We start from the raw sequence: 17,492 nt of genomic DNA on the forward strand, positions 1-17,492 counted from the left end.
CCATGGGATTGGGGGGGGGGGGGGGGGGGGGCGGGGGGCGGAGTGGGGGCACTATCTTTATCTGCCAGCCAGCTTCTTTCTGCTGCCTTATAAATGTGTGTGATACTGGTGTGTGCACAATAAAGACAAGCACAACAAGTGAATTAAACTCTATTGATCATGAAATTCAAATCACATTAAAGGAAATTCTAAATATGCTACACAATATGTGTAAACTCGCTAATATATGACATCTTTGTAAAGACACAAAAAAAACAAAAAAAAGATCTAAATTTTTAGCCTTTTTCATCATTAATACAAATCAAAACTACAGTAAAATAATACGCTAATTACTACAGTTCTGCTCTGCGGTGACATGAGTCGGGATGATTGAGTCCGTCGTGTCATCTCCTCTGCAGTGTCCGTGCAACACTCGCTGTGTTTCTGAAGCCTAAAGCTGCGCTGGAGCTCTGTTGACCTTTTTTCTGTTTCTGTGCTTTCCTGCCAGGTGTTTTATTTGGTGCCGTTTCTGGAGGAGGGACATGAATGGGCTTCCACGGGACGGGGTTGTAGAAGCTGGGCGACGGGTACGACTTGTCATAGGCACCTGGTGGAAGATAAACAGCCACAATAATCCCACACGAGGCCGTTTAAAAGATGTTGATTTTTACACTGTTTATAACTGAACTTACTGACTAATAGAGTTTATAGTTAGTAATTCCTGGACATTAAAAGAACTTACTTGCTGGCTGGCGGGGTGTTTTGGGACCTGCTTTGCTTTTTTCATTAGTTTTTGCGAGCCATTCCTTGAACTTCTCCTCTGCCCTCCTGCGGCGCTCCCTCTCCTGCTCCTCCTTCAAGTTCAATTTCTCCTGGAAAAAAAAGGCAAACATCTCTTATTATGACGAGTGAGTAAAAACGAAATTTAAAACTAGAATCTCCTTCCACCGCTAATCAGCTGTAAAAAGAGCCCAGTTACTTTCTCCCTCTGTTCTTCTATTAGTTCCTCTTGCTTCTTCTTCTGCAGCCACTCTCTGTACTTTTGCTCAGCTTTCTGTTGAATCTCCTTTCGTTTCTCCTGCTGCCTTTGCAGCTCGTCCTCCTCTTTGCTCTGTTTCAGCCGTTGATCCTCCCTCTCCTTGGATAAAAACAGGAATAAAAATACTTTGTTGAGACGATTTACTATTAAAGGTAAATTATGTGTAAGTTTACTAACTGGCCAGAGTTAAATGAGCCACACCCCAACTAAATAGTGACCGCCTACCTTCAGAAAAGCTCCAGGTTTGGAAGTAAAATTCCCATTCAACTGACGTTTCCGCAAATTATTTGAATAAAGCGTTTTAGAGCAGAAATGTGATTCAGCACTAAAAGAGAACAGGACAACTGAGACAAAAGCAAAGGTACAAGACTGTGTCACGTTGTTTTAATTAACTACACATTGTGACCAACCGACCATTTTGTTATTGCTAGCTAGCTTGGCACTGATGTCAGTAAACATACAACAGTATCAATATATTAGAAGTTTCTCGTGAGAGGAAAGTAATGTTTCTGCAGATAGGTTCCACGGAAATGACTGCAGGTGCTCGGAATGGCCGGGGAGCAACGAGGGTAGGGTGGTAATTCTCAGTGAGGTTGATGGTAAAAACTTGTTTTTCTTAAAACAAGGCTGATATCCTGCAAACAGGAGGTTTCTACAGGGGGAGACAAGAGTTGTTTCTCGCGAGGTGAGTCAACCTAATGATCGACTGCTATCTCGAGAATATTAAAGGGTTTTCCACTTCTGGAGCTTCTGGTCACTGTTGAGCTCTAGGGGGCAGCATAGTACCAGGATGTACGTGTGTCAATAAACAACAACAAACAATAAAGGAAATGCTAACTTTCTTGGCCTGAGATGGAAGGCAAAGCAGTCGGTTTATTAGTCAATTAAGGTTCCAACTCAACGCTGCGATCAGAAGCTCTGAGCCGTGACTGCGAGAATGAGAACGCAGACGCAAGCGGCCAAAGTGAGTTTCCTGTGTGGGCGGGTTGAGCCGCTGTTCATTCACGCTATCACCACTCACTATTGCCTCTTGAGGTACAAAGTACTTCTACAAGATGAGGACGGAGCGGCATTAGCTTGTTTGCAAACTTAAATATCGCACCTTTAAAAATGTAACTGTTGTTGTTTTTACCTTTTTTCTTTTCATCTTCAGCCATTCCTGGATCTTTTCCTCTGTGATAATCTTTGTCTTCTTACGTTCTATTTCTTCTTGTTCTTTTTTTTCCTCAAGTAGGCATTCCTTAATTCAAAAGAAAAAAAAATTAATTTCGTCAGATGAACACAGCAGTTGAACAAAGGTGTGACTATCAAACAGCAGATAATTGGTGATGGAAAAACCCCGGTGGAAAATACAGGTTTTTGACTGTGACATGGATTGTGTGCTCCAGTGTTTGTCGTGTCTGTGTTGTGTTAAACCACTTTGACATCATGTGTTTTACGGTGTTTAACATCCTGGTGTCATGACAGTAAGATGCCCCAACTGTTAGAGATGAAATCATGTCATGTGATGCACATCAAATCATCAAATACATTTTAGGAGAGCAAAATACACAAGCAGACATTGAAATACACAATATCTGAATTACCTCAAAGAGCACGGACACGTCTGACAGTATTAAATGTGTTGACTTCCACATATCCTCAACTAATTTCTTGTCAGGTAGACAGATATGATGTGCATGTCACAGTCACTACAGTCGCCTCTCATTTCATAGACTTACTGGTAGGCGGGTAAGTCTTTGAAGGACAAAATCAGGGGCACATTCACACAAATATCACCGCTTAAAATTGGAACATCGGATGAGATATTGACCAAAGTGACCACAGGAACAAAAGACAGTACACGCCCTTGTAGTTCCACAACGCTCAAACAAATCAGCTTGCCTCCTCCATCTTCTTTTCCAGTTTCAGCCGGTCCTCTTTGGCTTTGTTCACCAGCCACACCTCCCATGCACTGAGAGAGGGTGAGACAGCAGACTCAACCGCTGGACTCAACATCTGCTCTGAGGGTGTTTCTGTAAACTCGCATCTATTAAACAAGAACAGACCAAACATCATGCATACTCTATGATTCTGTTTGTATCCAGTAGTCTAGTCTTCTAGTAAAATCTGCAGAAACTCGGGAGTACCTGACAGGAGAGTTGATGCGCAGGGAGTGTTCACTGCGCCCGGGTGATGTCTGCTGACCTGCACTGAGTTCCGGGTCTTCCTCACTACTGTCGAAACTGTCATGGTAGATGGGAGACAGCAGGGAGAAAGTGTCTTCATCGTCCGATAGGACACCATTGTCCATAACCTGGGATATATGGACGTGTTTTCCATGGCTGGACTTTAAGGGAGTGGAGCTGAAGTCCTCGGATGCAGAAGCGGGACAGGAAGGCATCCTGCCTCCAGACATGATTTAAGGGTCTCTACTGTGGAGACACACACACACACACACACACACACACACACACACACACACATATATAAATAAGTCTTCCACGCAGAATGCATGCGGGATATAAAGTAATTCAGTTATAACAGTGAGGCACATCTTATCTAATTTGCTTAAAGTTAATAAAAGTTCTCTTTTGGGCCAACTTCAGTTGCACAAACGTTAGCAGATAGTTGAGGACTTCGGCGCAAACGCCGAGGTAACGCAGCTAGCCAAGCGCTAGTGAATCCATCTTCCCGACAAGCTAACTTGTTTGGTTTAGCCAATGCCGCCGTGTACGTATTGGGTACTCTGACTTACTGTATTATAACTTTTAGTTAGGACAAAAGCCTCCGTCGGGTGTTCTGGTTATCGCTGCTTCCACTGCTACTTCCTAACAACAGTTTTCCCATGAGCCACCACGTCACAAACGCTTTAGAAGAGAAGATAATTCACTCGAGCCCGGTGCACACTTCCGGTCTGCTCAGTGGGCGAACACATAGTGAACCCAGTCGTGGTTTCACGTTTAAATCCTTTAGTTTAAACAAAAAAGGCCTGAGAATGTGTTTGTGTTCACAGCGCTCGTGTGTGGTCGTCAAACACAGCATCAAAAAGGACTCCATCTTTAGTTTGGCAGGATGATGTTAACCGCACAAACGTGCCGGCGAACGTCACAACACCATCAGTCTGGACAGTAACAGTAGTAAACTAGAACTTACATAAGCTGTATTTGAATTCTGAAAAAACTCTTAAAATACTTCAACAAACTATGTTGCTGAAGACAAACCAGAATCGTGGGGGCTGTAGGAACTCGAGCTCTGAGTGCTGAGGTGCTTAAAGTGTTCAGGTGTTCTGGTGTTGCCTCTTTAAAAGTGGTCATCATACCGAGAAGTAGCCCCACTGCACAAAGTTAGTAGATATGGAGGTATTTAAGCTGGTATTACTGCACAGTATTTGCATATGCAGGAGTATGTTTCTGCCGTTGTAGCAGGATCTTGGGAGACATTGTTGTAATTTTCCTCCTGCTTTGTCTGACAGTGTCATGGTAGAGTCAGAGTTTTTGGAAGACACATGAGTTGGGAAAATGAGTCAAATACTTACTTCAGTAATTATGAAATAAAAGATCACATCTACTTCATTTCCTACAGTGGAAAGACAGAACCTGCTGCTGCTGTGGTTTCTACAGGGGCGGGGCTAAAGGTGAGGATCTGTGACGTAGGGGGTATGGAAAACGACTCTTCGGTGCAGAGGCGCGGTATCTCTACTCTAAACCATCTCTGGAGCTTCTTCGACTCCATGCTGTTGGTTACCATGGTGCAGCGTGACGCTCTACACGTCACACCTCATGTGTTGTTTTGTTGCAACCTACAGGAAGTGAGCATTTTGACTTTTATCCCTTTACATCATGACAAGTTTTTGTGTCCAAAAAAGGCAGAGTAATGTAGCAATATGGACATTTTAAAAAATAATGTTGATCATTTCTTTACATTAAGACAAAGAGTACTTTTATTAAGGTCATTTTCTGAGGTTTTTTTTTTTTTTATTTGGTCTGAGCATAAAATGCTTATTTGACATAAATACTGATAATATTTCAATAATTAGATCAAGAGGGAGGGATTTTTTCCCCCTTATATTTCTATTATTGTACTGTATTTGGTATTCACGTTATTTTCATATTTACATTCAGTACTTTTGTATTGTTTTTTTAAATTATATTTTTTACTTTGACAATCTAAGTAACCTCGATACTCTGTAGCTGATGCATCGTCCAAATCCTTGCTTGAGAGAATTCAGTTAAAATTCCGTTCAATCTTTAGGGCTCATGCTTTATAACAGTGTTACCCCTGATGAGGGATGCTTTGTTGCTCTACCTTCTACAAATAAAATTCATTAGGCCGACGGAAATCAATCCGTCACATTTCAGATGACTCATATCTTTATCCCAGCAAGTCTTAATTTTAAATCAAGATCAATTTAAATCTCTGTGTGATTTCTGCTTTTGTGGACGGGCCGAGTTGTTATTCTGGTATCCAGCGCTGGCCTGGACTGTGTTATCTGACAATGCATCACACCATAAGTTTAGTGGTGATTGTTCTCAGCGTCAGTTGTTCCGTGACTCTGAACCAGTTGGTTCTAAGCTGCCCGTGCACCCCGTCTCCCTCCCATGTATCACCTTGACTCTAAATACGGCAGGTGTGTCAAAATGAGCTTGTACACCGAGGGGCCGCTTTCTCAAAGTACTGCGGTATTTTGTGAGTGCTTAAAATAGCCTACAACCTGAAGTTGATTCTCGTTGTTTTTGATTTACATTAAAGCTGAAAACTTTTGCAATTTTGTTTTCCTGAAGTCCAGGATTGTTACATTTGTGCAACACTGACAATGATGTCTCAAATTTAATGTGCAGACAGTGTAAAACTGCATTCATGAATACAGTGGTTGTCCATAAACCACAAAAAGAAAGAAAAACAAGTCCACGTGTGTATTTTGTTGGTAATTATAGAACTATTTCTGGGATGCTCTTGAAATAGTTCCGTTAATGTCCATCCGTTAGGATGATGTGTCAGATGACTAAGGTGTTCGCTGGAAGATCGTGACACAGGGTTGAACAGGCAGCGGCACGTGCCAGATGCACGTAGTTATGTGTCCAGTCCAGTTAGTCACATCAGGGTGTGGGAGCCTGGCCCTAGCCTCTGCTGCTGCAGGAGTAAACATACTGAGCAGCTCAGTACTGACAACATCCAGTCCACAAAGAAGAGTGACAAGCTGCAGGTGGAATGGTAGCAGGTGATAATCAGAGACTGCCTGATGGCGGAAACCAACGCCCGCGCCGGCTCTCTCACTCCCCTCTTCAGGAGCAGAGGCCAGCACAGAAGTCCCGCAAGAAGCTCCAAGTGATCATCTGTGTTCTGCTGGTGGAGCTGTGTGAAAGATTCACTTTCTTTGGCATTGTATGTAACATGATTCTCTTCTGCACGGTGAAGCTGGGCTACAACAACTACCTGGCTGCTACGGTCAACCTGTGCTTCATAGGAGCCAGCACCCTGACCCCGGTTCTGGTGGGGTGGTTTGCAGAAACCTGCTTAGCAAGGACCAAAGTGCTCTACTTGTGTTCTTTCCTTCATTTCCTTGGTAAGACAAAGGAGAAAACATACACTAAACGTTCCTACAGTTAGGAAAGCTATGTATATTTTTAATTTTGCACTTGAAATATGTGAGTGGCATTGTGCCGTCTCTTCTTTATTTAATGACAAATTAACATAAATAATTGCAATTGTTTTAGTTATAGATTTGATTTATATTTTATAAAATTCTGTTGTCTGGAAAAAAGTCTGCAAGGAACCCACAAATTTAAAATACAAGATTAAAAAACGATACTGAGATGCAAAGTCTTTAAACATCTCAAAATCAAGCTCATTCTCCAGAGCTGGTCTCACTTCTGTGTGTGTGTCCTCGTGCCCGTAAGCGTGTGAAGTCTCACTCGTGTCAGAGGCCATGACCTTCACCTGGCATTGTGCTTTCTAGGCACCGCGATGCTGCCTGTGGTGGCTTTTCCTTTCGAAGATTTCTACATTGACACTCATCACATGACCCATCAATTGGAACCTCAGGAACAGCAGGTCTTGTTCTACATCGGCCTCCTGGCTGCGGCGCTGGGCATCGGTGGCATCCGGGCTATTCTCTGTCCAATGGGAGCGTACAGCCTCCAGGGGTACAACCAGTACCAACTCCTGTCCTTCTTCAACTGGTGAGTGATGCTTCTGCCTGGATACACTCATTCACTCTTTCAGCCAATGATCAGAGTCTGAATCTTTCGAGTAGCACAAGAACTAAACTATGCCTCTAGATGTTTTTTGTGCGAAGTTGAAACTTTTGGCAGTGCCATGGAGGATTTTATGGATAGTCCAAGCTGGAAGGGATCGTTTTCTGGGGAGCACGAAAGTGATTATGTTTAAATGTCATAACGATCCAATCCACATCCCACATATCTGCACCACCTAACACCTCCTCTGTCCATTTCCCCTCTGTTAGTGTGCACTACGCTGTTCACTGCTAATTACATATTGACTCCATTCGTCTTTTTATCTTAGCACTGGGCTTTGTTGCGCAATACTTCGTCCATACTGTCATCCATTTATGTGCAATACGAAACGAGCAGTAGTGTATATTCTTATCCTGTTTGTTGTTAATTATTATTTATTATTATTATGAATGGGATAAATACAGTTTATCTTATCTTATATCTAAACTAAACAACCATTAATTTACCACATAAGTTGCGCTGCACTGAAGTGACGGTAAGGTTGCAAACTTGTCCTGATGTTGGTACTGACTTGATGAGAAAAGTTGTTGCTCGGCTACCAGATATGATGGCAAACTGTGTTCAGTGGCTAAACCAATAACTGTCAGTCCACTAATAAACCATTCCCTGCAACCGTAACAGTAATTTGTCTACTTGCACATCAGCTGATAACATTTGAAATTACTACCTTTGATGACTTAGTGTGGTGTTTGTCTTCATTACGTTCAGGTTCTACTGGTTGGTTAACCTGAATTCCACTGTTGTGTTTCTGGGTATTGCTTACATCCAGCAATCTGTGGCTAAAAATCTTGGTTTCCTCATCCCCTTCACCTCTGTGCTGCTGGCACTCATTGCCATACACATGATGCGCAACAAACTCACCTACAAACCCAAGAAAGGTAACATGAAGTACGCACCAGAAGTGAGTACGTCCCTGTGTGTTGTCATTCAGGTCAAATCATTCAAGATTGTGTCCAGTGATGAAAAACAAATGAAAAATGTGGGTCTCAAAGAAGAAACTAAATTCAACAAATGTGAGCGCTCCACCTCCCGTCACTGAGATTCAAATCCTCGTTTGTCCACCTCTAATTTGAGGGCTCAGTCCTGCTCTTTTTCCTTTCTTTCATCCCAAGAAACCTCTGTGTGATTTTAGCGACGTGCTTTAGATTATTATCGCGCCGAAATGTTCCTCTTCGTCCAAGTTCGTCTACGAGTTTCATCCATGACCTCACCCTCCCACCATATGATTTATCTCATTCTTCTTGGTCTCATACGACTGAATAAGACAGTTCCCACATCATCAGTCTTCTTTTCCTGCTCTTTAGCCAAGTTTAATTCTGCAGAGTTGTGCCAAAGAGTAAGGTTTGTCTTTAATGGAAGGGAGCTGCAGAGGTTTACCTGGTGAAGGTTCACCTGCTGTCAAGCACCTGCCCATCTGTCTGTCAGAGCTCTACTATAGAGAACAACCCTCCATAGTGTCATTATAGGAGAACAGCTACTGCAGTCAGTTAGTGGACTACGGCCTGTTCTGTACATCCTGAATACTGCTGCGACTGGTGGTTGTGTGTGTGTGGGGGGGGGGGGTTATCGATCTTTTTGATCTTTTTCCATCTTTCTGAAATTTCACAATCAGATTTTTCAACGTGGAGCCACGATGCAGACTTCTGGCGTTCACCGGTCAAACCATCAAGCTAATGTGCTAGTTAGAGGAAATCAAAGGTGTTTGACTACTTTATTGACAAAGTATTTGTTTTTGTTCATAAAAGGAAGTAACTGTATTAGTTGAAATAATACAGTTATTAAGAGGCGACACAATTTGGAATCCTTTGACATTAAAATGATACTGCACTTGGTTGGTCTCACTTCTAAGACCTACATACCCAGCCTACATGCAGTATTTGAACTTACAGAAAACACCAAGTACCGACTACTGCTTGTTTTGGTCGAAGGTGGATCCTTGCTGACCACACTGGGAGTTTTCCTGAACTCTCTCAAGATGTGCTGCCTTCACTATCGCCACCTGAGTGGAGATGTGGCATCCTGGCTGGACCGTGCCAAGGAGAATAACGGCGGCCGCTACAGCGAGACCCATGTAGAGAACGTTAAAGTCCTGGCCAAGCTCTTCCCTCTGTATGGGCTTCAGCTGCTCTACAGAGCCTGTGTGACACAGGCAAGTCGGCAGGGATACAATGTGTCATGAGCACAAAGCAGCAAAAAAAAAAGGGCCGTTTCGATGTTTTATTGTGATCCTGCAGATTCCCTCAGGTTACTACATACAGACGATGAACTCAAACCTTCACCTGAATGACCTCCTGTTGCCGATTGGTGCCATGAATGTGATCAGCATCCTGCCTCTGCTGCTGCTGGCCCCTCTGATTGAGTGTGTGACCGCCTGCTACCTCTCCAAGGACAAAACACCCCTGGCACCCACTAAAGTCATTAGTGAGTATTTCCATGTGCACCCCGCCAGTATAGGTCACATAATTTCAACATCTTCACCTAAATATCTCTCTTGCTCTCCTATCTTTCTCATCCTCCCCCTTGTAACGATTTTCTCACGACTCCCGTTCTGCAGCCCCCTCTCTCATCATCCCGGCCTTCTATCCTCCCCTTTACAGCTCTTGGACATGCATGTGCAGCTCTGTCCATCCTGGCAGCAGGTTTGTCAGAGATGCATAGGAAGTCGTACCCGCTGGTGGAGCAGACGCTCTCAGGGAGGGTTCTGCAAGTGTCCTCCATGCCGTGTTTCCACCTGGCCCCCCAGTACATCCTACTGGGTGTAGCCGAGGCGCTTGTCACGCCTGCATGTGAGTGAGGCCCACTGTCCACTGAACAGTGAAACTACACGCAGTCGGTCATCGAGAAAATTGACGCTTCACCTTTACATCTCAACCAATCGGTGGCATCTGCTTCATATTCAAATAACAACATAGGGATGAACGTTCTCTGAAGTTTCTCCAAAGGGGACAAACGTCCTGAACCTTTATAGAACACTTGGATGTTCTTATAAGGAGAACAGTCTATTTAATGGTCACGTAACAATTTGAGACATTCCCACATGGTTCCCTGTTGGTCATATGAAAGTGTTCCCTTTGGGACTTGGGGAGAAATTCCGTATTTATAAATCTTACATTCCTAATCTCCTGTGAACTCCCCTGTTGCTGGAGCAGACGACATGCTTCGTCCCTATTGGCATAACTAAAAGTTCCACTGTCATCCATCTTCGGCAGGTTCCCTCATATCTTTCCAGCTGACACCGAGCCACATCAGAGGGATCTCCCTGCACTTCCTCACTCTGTCCTACGGAGGGGGCTGCTTCCTAGGAGCCTTCAGCGTACAGCTTGTGTTCTTCATCTCCGGAGGTAAAGTAAAAAAAAAAAAAGTAATAGGAACAACTGATTGTGTCTCATTGTAAACGAAAATCACAGTGGAATCATAACAGGAATATTATTAACAACAACGATAATTGCAGGGAACTTCTACCCAAACACATTGCATGATGGGAATCTGGAGCGATTCTTTTTCCTGCTGGCAGCTCTGATGGCTATAAATACATTTGTGTTTTGGAGTATATCTTACAGGTACACCACTACCTCTTATTAGAGAATAAATATAATCATGTTTGCATTAAAGTGAATGACAACGGCAGATTCATGAGCCTGTTAGTTTAGTAAGATTTAAAAGAAACGACAATATATATATATATATATATATATATATATATATATATATATATATATATATGGTATATGATATACTGTATATAAACTATAATGTCCTGACCGCCATACATTACTTGTTGCTTTGAGTATAAAAGTGTGTTTTCTTGCAATCCTGATGGTGTCCAGGTACCTGGACCTGAGCGTGCAGGGTAAAGCTCTGGGCATCAGTCCTCTAACTGAGAAGCTTCAGCAGTATAAAGCCTGTCTGCAGTTCTACGACACGATGGATCGCTCCTACACACACGCCTCCATTGAATCTATATTGTAATGGTGGGACCTTCAGTGGGACCTCTGCTTTGTGTGGCGCTGGCGCTGCATGTTGCTGTGTCAAAATTTTCTCTGTGAAATAGTTTGAACGTTCATTTTTAGAGTTTGATCATTCCTGATCGCATCATTTGAATTCGCTTTTGGGTTAAAATTATATTTTAAAATTATGTCATTTTTAAATGTAAATATAAAAAAGCACAAAGTACACAATAAAGATATATTATCAGCATGAAATGTGTTTATTTAGTCTTTGTGTCAAATCAGTGCAAAGTAATTATTAACAATAAGGTGAATTAATTCAAGTCATTCCATTTTTAACGGTTAAGTTGAACAATTTATCCGGACAAATAACACAACTGCTTGATAGAGAATAAACTATTAAGACAGAAACTATCTTTCTGAGATTCAAGAGAAATAAAACAAACATAAAATGAAAAACTCAAAACAGTAAGAAGAACACTGACCCATTCTGACTGACTGAACAATAATCATGTTTCTCAATCAGTTAAAACAATTATTCATGAACAAATGTAATTACCCAGTGCATGGTACTATTGTCATGCATCTCTCTCTCTCTCACTCTTCCTTACTCCTGGATACACACAAACCATTCACGTTCCTGCAGCTCACAAGAGTATATTAGATGTTGCATATTTTCAGCGTTGATCCTAAATCAACACTAAACCCAGGGTAGAGGGGCTTAGTGAAGGTGGTCTTGATTTGGTGCAGCACTGTATGGCTCCCACTATGAGAAACACCGTAGAAACACAGGATTCCTGCTTGGAAATCAAGGTGAACTCCTATTTTACGTGAGGAAGCTGGACGGATACGGCCATTGTGAAGATTATTGTGCCAAAAGCTACAGTGAGATGGGAAACATACCAACTTCCAGGAGAGATCATTGTGTCCAAAACTGCACTCTTTCCCTGAGCCCTTTCTTTCAATGTCTTTGTATGAAACTGCAACCTCAACGATGCCGCCGTCCCATTCCACTTCCCAGTAGTGGTTGCCAGTCAGACCTGGTTTGCACAGAGCTTGGTGATAGTAGGTGAATCTATCAGGGTGGTCAGGATGAGCCTGGTCGATGCCTCCCCACGATAGCTCTCTGTTCCTGTCAGACAGACAGAGACATGCTGCAACTGTGTTGGGGTCCACCTCCACGTCTGAGTCTGCAGGGAAAGATGAAAAATACTTATTTAGAACCCTGATGGGATGTTTGTGTAGTTATCCAAGAAAAATAAATTACCATAATACTCACTTTTATAGATTTTCAAAAGATGTTCCCTTGATTTTATTCCCTCATGGATACTGGGGATTTTTGACACTGTGATACAAAGAAAAAAGCTCATCAGCTGGAAAGACAGTGATATTGTAATCTCTAGAAACTGGTCCCACTTACTTATGTTTTTCTCAAGATGACATGAGAATAGGTCCTTTTCTTTATTGCACATGTCTTTCATTTTGTCCTTCTTTTCAGTAACAAACGCAGTCAGCATGTCAAGTGATTCATAGGAGTCTGTGCTGTCAGGGAGGTCATCCAGGGCCTTAAAACCCTGTAAAACAGCAACACAGCTGACTTTTTTCACACTTTAGAGACAAAAAAAAAAAAGAATAATCAGAAAACATTGTACACTTCCAAACAAACTGAGGATTTATCACCTGAACAAACTGCATGGGATCCTCTATGAGTAAAAGCTGGTCGATCTGATTCCATCCCTTCCTCAGCATTAAGACTTGGCGCTCCAACTGTCCATGGCAACTGTTGGTCCAGTCCACTCCAGCTTTCTCTGCTTCTCCCACCTTCTCTCTCATCTCATAGCACTTCCTCTTCATAGAGCTAGCGTATGAGCAGATGCTTTCCTCACACATTCTCTCAAAGTCATCACACACCTCCCAGGCAGCAACCTTGTGGAAGACAAGCACATGTCCTTATTAAAGGGACCATGTGTCAGTATTTCAAACAAACAGGGGCAACATTTCACCTATGTGTCCTTTACAGTTATCATTGAAAGAAGCTAACTACAAAACACGAGCGCGCAAAACTGCGGTCACCCTGTAACATACATGGGTTTTGTCAGCTTATAGTTTATGCTGTCTTCAGCTAATATTTTGGTAAGAACACAGTAGTAACCAACGAGCCAAAGTCAAACTATCTGTGGGTGACTTCTGAATGCCCTTCAGTGACGTTTGTGTTGTTTTTAGCTTTACTTAAATTCTCTTTTTAAGTGTTGAAACAAGGTCAGTGCACCTGGTTTGTTTGTGATCAAAAACACCCCCCTCCTTCCTCCTCTCATGTTGAGGATGGTAGTGACTCGCTGTTGCCTCCTGAGTTTTAAAGTGATAACATGTTCATCAGACACAAGAAACAGGCTGGAGACTCACAGACGGCTTAACCTGGACCGCTTTACTGGACGTCCAGGACAGATGTACAAGGTTCGCTGTGAGATGAGATTGAACATCTGTGCCCCCCCCCCCCCCCCCCAACACAGTCATACTTACAATGCCTGGCACTACCCTGTAATATTGAACTAGATCAGTGGTTCTCAAACTTTTTTCAGGGTTTTCCCCCCTTTGAAATATTTTTTTGTCAAGTACCCCCTGACACGCGCAAAATATTTTTGGTAGAAAATAAAGGGGTACAGTGCTGTGGCATCAGTGTCTGATTTATTAAAGTTAAACAACTAATAGCAATGATTTGCTAGCGTTGGCTAATTGCTCCTTGCAAAAAAAACACAGTGCCTTGGGTGCCTACTTCCGGTACTTCGTCAGCTCTGGTTTCGCCTCCTTTTTCACTTGTTTGTCTGTATTTTCAGCCGCATTGCTGCTGCGCTTTAGCCACATCTCCATCGTTACAGTGCATCGTCATGGCAACGGCAGACTTAATTATTATTAGGATTACTGCTTTTGTTTAAATATATATATTTTTGTAAAGCTTCACGCACCCCCTGGAGTACCTCCACGTACCCCCAGGGGTACACGTACCCCCATTTGAGAACCACTGAACTACATCATTCTGCACAGATGCGACCTTCACGTAGTCTAAACACATACATCATCACTTCCAACTGCAAAAAAAAAATCAACACAGTGAGAGCCAAAATACCCAACTGGAGACTTAAAAGCTGTTATTTCACTTGAAATTATGTCGATAATATTAGTTCAAATATTTAAAATGTAACATTTCACACAGTAAATTCAGATGGTGGCGTACCAACCTGGTGGCTCAGCTTTTAAATGTGAATTATAAACACATTTCGAGTCTGCTGAAAGGTTGTTGTTAGATTCGTTTGGCAATTGGGCAAATTTGGTTATTTGTTGTCTTGCGGCGAAATGATACAACTTTTTAAGCCTGAAGCGCACACAAAGCCACAAACAAGACACCGTTTGTTTAGTTGGCATTGCTGCAAGTTTGAAGCCTTATCAAACTCCCTGTAAACCCACAAGACTGAAGCTTTACTACATTTTTTTTTTTGCTATGTAAAACAAACAGGACTGAGCCTTTTCAAAGCAACCATATTCTTAGCGACTAATATTAATAATGGCTCTGTACCACCAAGGTAGGACAGAGTTTTACTCGCTTACTGGACTAAATAGATTGGACTAATAATTGAATGTATTAATTAGACCCGTATTTACCTGTTCTGACATGTCATAATGACTGCTGTCTAATAGCTTACTAAGAGGTGAGATTTTTCTCACCTACGGAAAGCTCCAAGCTTGCTCTTTGCAGACTTTATGCTAAGCTTATCATCTCCCAGTGAGTCCCTCCACTGCAGCATAGATGGCTTTTCTTGCCTTCTCTTGACAAATTTAACAACATGTTCAGACTCACTCTGGCTAGATACACCATCACAGTAAACATGGCTGTGAAATCCTGCTTTCTTTTTTGTTCTTCGCGGCACCAAAGACAGAAGAGGAATTTCCCTACAGGAGATGAACAGAAGTTGCCTCACCACTTATTGTCTCATCTGTATCCTCTTTTCTAGGACATTGCAATTTGCAGGGCTGAATGAAGTCAAATTAGCCATTTTAACTCCCTTAAAGATGTTCAGGTAACGGGCGGCACAGTGGTGCAGTGGTTACACTGTCGCCTCACAGCAAGAAGGTTCTGGGTTCGAGTCCCTGCTCAGGCACAGGATCTTTCTGAGTGGAGTTTGCATGTTCTCCCTGTTCCTGTGTGGGTTCTCTCTGGTACTCCAGCTTCCTCCCACAGTCCAAAGACATCAAGAGGGGATGAGGCTGATTGATACTCTAAATTGACCGTAGGTGTGACTGTGAGTGTGAATGGTTGTCTGTCTCTATGTGTTGGTCCTGTGATAGACTGGTGACCTGTTCAGGGTGAACCCGCCTCTCCCCTGAAAGCCACTGGGATAGGCTACAGCCCCCAACCCTTAACAGGATAAGCAGTAGAAAATGGATGGATGGATGTTCAGGTAACAAGAAGCATCTGTGGGTGATACTCACTCTTAGAAAGTCTGCAGCATGCCTCAGCTTTATCATTTTCTCCTCTGAATCCAGCACTCTGTTTGCTATCTCCTTCTTAGTCTTCTCCAGTTGTCTCTGACACAACACAAATCAACAACCTCAGTGACAGCAAAAGGACGAGAAAGAACTTCAGAGAATGTTTCATGAAAGAGAGCAGGGTTAGAATTTAAGAGAGAAGCCAAATTGAAAGGTTCGCAGTTTACGCACTGCAATGAAAAGTTTCTGTATCACCATTGTGGAGTAAAACTGTGGAACAGTTTGAGTTCTGAAATTGAAAACATTTCAAACATAATTTAAAAAAAAAGAATCGCAAAGAAATGATTCTCAGAACAGATTCCAAATAAATCAAAGTATAAACAGTAACTTATTTCACCACAGAGGAGAAGTAAATTACCTGCATGTCACACTTTTCTGCTTCAACTGCCACTGTTTCATGACCTTTGTGCTCATCCATCGCACACTGGAGGCATATGAACTTCTGATCAGTGCGGCAGTGAATCTCCAGGAGTTTGTCATGACGGCTGCAAACGCTCTCTCTGATCCTGGTGGAGGCCTGGATCAGCTTGTGCTTCCTCAGTGGTGGCACCTCAAAGTGAGGCCTCAGATGCCTGTCACAGTAAGACACCAAACACACGAGGCAGAACATGCGAGCTCTTCGCTTTAACCCCGTGCAAGCATCACATTGCACATCACCAGGGGCAGCAAGGGTGTCAGAAGTAGCAACAGCAGCAGTAGCAGGATTATTTGGACATGCTGTCTTCCGGTGCTCCTCCAGTAGATCAGCCAACAGCGTGTTCCTCCTCAAAACAGGCCTGGGGTTGAACGTCTGCCTGCACTGAGGGCAGCTGAAGATTCCTCCTCGGATATTATTTGTATCCCAAAAAGAATGAATACATTTCATACAGTAACTGTGGCCACAGGCAGTGGTCACGGGATCTTCGAGTAACTGTAAACAAATGGAGCAGTCGAACAGTTCCTGATGGGCCATTTTCCCCCGCTCAAGCTGGAGTCACTTTCTGTTTCACAGGAAGAGGAGTGGCTTGTTGATAGCAGGGGAGGGTGCTGGTACTGGGAGTCCGGGCTCTATCGTCAGCCTGTCTGTGACATACTACACCAGGCTTTTTGTTCGAGTTCTGCTCCTCAGTTTCTTCATTGGTCAGAAAAGTGGCTTGGGCAGCAATCTGGAATGAGACTGTAACTTGTCTGTTTATTCAAAAGAGAGACACTTATTTGCTTTAAAAATGAAATGCTTCCTGTTTCCTCGGAGCGTAGAAGTGCACAGTTTTGTTTACTTTTGAACAAAAGTTTAAAGGGCACTTTCTATTGTGCAATTTTAAAAATAAATTGAAAAGTGACTTGCGTTTCGCCCTAAATGTATTCGTTTTTTCAGACGGTTTGGGGGGGGGGGCTCTGTGAATGGAAGTGACAACATTATTTTTCATCAGAGAAATGTCATGTATATTCAAAATGTATGGGATTTGATTACAGATATGTTTAATGATGGAATAGTTTTGGGTTTGGGGAGTCTACTTTCACTGTTTTTCTACTTTCCAAGAGTCAAAAACTAATAAATGAATGAGGACAGAAGGTATTCATGTATTTGTACGCAAAGGTTCTATAAACCAGCAATATTAATATTAGACGAACTTGGCTAAAGAGTTTCCTGTCTCTGGAGTCCAATAACGATCCTGTGTCGAAAAAAAACTGCCTATTGTAAGTGGAGCGCCCTGTTTCAAGCAGACCGAACCTCACGGAGAAAAAGGGCAGAAAATTTTAAAAAAACGA

The 17,492-nt window shown here is 42.7% G+C and overlaps 3 protein-coding genes across 5 annotated transcripts; 1 reads left to right on the forward strand and 2 right to left on the reverse strand.

Moving 5' to 3' along the window:
• Positions 1–134: 134 nt before the first annotated feature.
• ccdc34 (coiled-coil domain containing 34) lies at positions 135–3,907 on the reverse strand. 2 transcript variants are annotated; one of them, XM_086208432.1, is made up of 7 exons: positions 3,756–3,907; positions 3,148–3,432; positions 2,903–3,047; positions 2,151–2,258; positions 959–1,117; positions 722–851; positions 135–586 (listed from the first exon to the last, which is right to left on the reverse strand). In XM_086208432.1, the coding sequence occupies exons 2-7, from the start codon at positions 3,414–3,416 to the stop codon at positions 384–386; spliced, it is 1,014 nt and encodes a 337-aa protein (XP_086064558.1). In that variant the 5' UTR covers positions 3,417–3,432; positions 3,756–3,907; the 3' UTR covers positions 135–383. The 2 variants fall into 2 exon arrangements, with proteins under 2 accessions (XP_086064558.1, XP_086064559.1); XM_086208433.1 differs by having other exon boundaries at positions 3,148–3,429; positions 3,756–3,901.
• Positions 3,908–4,658: 751 nt separating this feature from the next.
• slc15a5 (solute carrier family 15 member 5) lies at positions 4,659–11,223 on the forward strand. Its single transcript, XM_086207940.1, has 10 exons — positions 4,659–4,755; positions 6,204–6,563; positions 6,957–7,179; positions 7,963–8,132; positions 9,183–9,403; positions 9,489–9,675; positions 9,852–10,040; positions 10,464–10,595; positions 10,706–10,814; positions 11,082–11,223. The coding sequence occupies exons 1-10, from the start codon at positions 4,659–4,661 to the stop codon at positions 11,221–11,223; spliced, it is 1,830 nt and encodes a 609-aa protein (XP_086064066.1).
• Positions 11,224–11,452: 229 nt separating this feature from the next.
• On the reverse strand, positions 11,453–17,480 carry LOC147258526 (tripartite motif-containing protein 16-like). 2 transcript variants are annotated; one of them, XM_086208430.1, is made up of 6 exons: positions 16,102–17,134; positions 15,687–15,782; positions 12,882–13,127; positions 12,622–12,775; positions 12,481–12,546; positions 11,453–12,391 (listed from the first exon to the last, which is right to left on the reverse strand). In XM_086208430.1, the coding sequence occupies exons 1-6, from the start codon at positions 16,693–16,695 to the stop codon at positions 11,862–11,864; spliced, it is 1,686 nt and encodes a 561-aa protein (XP_086064556.1). In that variant the 5' UTR covers positions 16,696–17,134; the 3' UTR covers positions 11,453–11,861. The 2 variants fall into 2 exon arrangements, with proteins under 2 accessions (XP_086064556.1, XP_086064557.1); XM_086208431.1 differs by lacking the exon at positions 12,481–12,546 and having other exon boundaries at positions 12,078–12,333; positions 16,102–17,480.
• Positions 17,481–17,492: the final 12 nt, after the last annotated feature.

This window comes from Aulostomus chinensis, chromosome 7 (genome assembly GCF_037954235.1).
Source record: "Aulostomus chinensis isolate RoL2024-O1b breed Wild chromosome 7, RoL_Achi_v1.0, whole genome shotgun sequence".
Lineage (NCBI taxonomy): Eukaryota > Metazoa > Chordata > Actinopteri > Syngnathiformes > Aulostomidae > Aulostomus > Aulostomus chinensis.

Bases quoted from the DNA above. Each gene is read 5' to 3' on its own strand.
- ccdc34 (XM_086208432.1), bottom strand. From the start codon at position 3,416: ATGTCTGGAGGCAGGATGCCTTCCTGTCCCGCTTCTGCATCCGAGGAC. The intron at 1,118-2,150 runs GTAAAAACAACA...TTTTTATCCAAG, and splicing joins TGAAGATGAAAAGAAAAAAG to GAGAGGGAGGATCAACGGCT. The intron at 852-958 runs GTAACTGGGCTC...TTTTTTTTCCAG, and splicing joins TAGAAGAACAGAGGGAGAAA to GAGAAATTGAACTTGAAGGA.
- slc15a5 (XM_086207940.1), top strand. From the start codon at position 4,659: ATGGAAAACGACTCTTCGGTGCAGAGGCGCGGTATCTCTACTCTAAAC. The intron at 4,756-6,203 runs GTGACGCTCTAC...GACAAGCTGCAG, and splicing joins GTTGGTTACCATGGTGCAGC to GTGGAATGGTAGCAGGTGAT. The intron at 9,404-9,488 runs GCAAGTCGGCAG...GTGATCCTGCAG, and splicing joins ACAGAGCCTGTGTGACACAG to ATTCCCTCAGGTTACTACAT.
- LOC147258526 (XM_086208430.1), bottom strand. From the start codon at position 16,695: ATGGCCCATCAGGAACTGTTCGACTGCTCCATTTGTTTACAGTTACTC. The intron at 12,547-12,621 runs GTAAGTGGGACC...TTTGTATCACAG, and splicing joins TCATCTTGAGAAAAACATAA to TGTCAAAAATCCCCAGTATC. The intron at 12,392-12,480 runs GTGAGTATTATG...CTTTCCCTGCAG, and splicing joins TCTTTTGAAAATCTATAAAA to ACTCAGACGTGGAGGTGGAC.